We start from the raw sequence: 1,366 nt of genomic DNA on the forward strand, positions 1-1,366 counted from the left end.
GATCGCCAACTCATGTTTCTTGTAAGAATCTATTTATTTTCTTTACTTGGTACGGAGCTCAGCTTCTTAATTGGACAAGATCACTGGGAATTCTACACTGGTCAATTTAGTCGTTCGAGATCAAAAGACTTGAAGATTCTTCTTGTGTAAGCAATGGTCTATTTAGTCATCCGTGACCAGCTCAACTCCAGTGCAGCGTTTTGATTTTCGTTTTGTAATTTTTCTCGCCCTAGGCCGAGATGGCCGAATTTCGGTCGTTTTTAAAAATTTCGGCCAAAATTTGACCAAATTTTGACTGAAATTTGATTAAAATTTGACCAAAATTTCTCAAATTTGACCAATTTCGGCGGAAGATAGATTTCGCCCTAGGCCGAGATGGCCGAAATTCGGCCGAAATCCATTTTTTACGGCCGAAATTCAAAACCCTGCTCCAGTGTTCTGGTGCGGAGTTCAGCATAAGGCATTTCAATGGTCAGATATGGCTGGACATAATGAGCTAGCTCCTGCTCCAAAGGGGAGACGTTCATCTTTTGCCTTCAAAACAAGAAGTATCTGAGACAAAGTCCACAGAAGAGAGCTGCCGGTCTCAGTGGGTTGGCGCGGGCGCAGCCGCACATGAATCCACCGTAGAGACTCTTAGTAGCTGTTACAGTGTGCACCATCTATATAAGGCAGCACCATCAGATCCTGATCTATCAAGTATTCAAGTACCACAAGCTCATCTGCCAATTCAAAAACCTAGAAACCCACTCTGAAGCAAACAAGTCCCAGCTAAGAAGGTGCTCAAATGGCGTCCCAGCTGGTTGAGAGCCACCGTGCCGGCGCCGAGGTCCACAAGGGGAACGATATCTGCAAGAAGAAGACCGTCGAGCTTCTCGAAGTGCTTGGCCTCCCGAAAGGCCTCTTTCCTATGGATGACATCGAGGAGGTCGGGCACAACTGTGAGAGTGGGTTCGTGTGGATACTTCAGAAGAAGAAGAAAGAGCACACGTTCAACAAGCTCAACCAGACCGCCTCCTACGACACTGAGGTGACCGCTTTTGTGGAAAAGGGCAAGATGAAGAAGATCACCGGGGTCAAGGTCGAGGAGTTTTCTTTGGTCGAGATCTGTGTGGATGAGTCTTCTGCTGATAAGGTCACAATCAAGACCGACACTGGTCTGTCTGACACCCATGATGCTGCCGTGTTCGCTCTCGGAGAATAGGGATCTACTAGTTAAAAAGGCCAGAAGAAAAAAGTCAGTGAATGGTTCGGCACTACAGTTCACATGTTATGCAGTATATGTTTCCGTTTTCGTTGTAATCTAATAAAGGCTGTTGCATGAATGTTGCTTCCTTTCAGCCCATGTTATGCAGGAGTTTATGTT

General features: G+C 45.9%; 1 protein-coding gene across 1 annotated transcript; it reads left to right on the forward strand.

Annotated features, from left to right (window-relative positions):
- The first annotated feature begins 716 nt into the window (after positions 1-716).
- Positions 717-1,366, forward strand: LOC123173853 (uncharacterized). Its single transcript, XM_044589964.1, has one exon. It carries the CDS (start codon positions 788-790, stop codon positions 1,202-1,204), a length of 417 nt encoding a protein of 138 aa, XP_044445899.1. The 5' UTR covers positions 717-787; the 3' UTR covers positions 1,205-1,366.

This window comes from Triticum aestivum, unplaced genomic scaffold, assembly GCF_018294505.1.
Source record: "Triticum aestivum cultivar Chinese Spring unplaced genomic scaffold, IWGSC CS RefSeq v2.1 scaffold5046, whole genome shotgun sequence".
Lineage (NCBI taxonomy): Eukaryota > Viridiplantae > Streptophyta > Magnoliopsida > Poales > Poaceae > Triticum > Triticum aestivum.

Coding starts and splice junctions, on each gene's coding strand:
- LOC123173853 (XM_044589964.1), top strand. CDS start 788: ATGGCGTCCCAGCTGGTTGAGAGCCACCGTGCCGGCGCCGAGGTCCAC.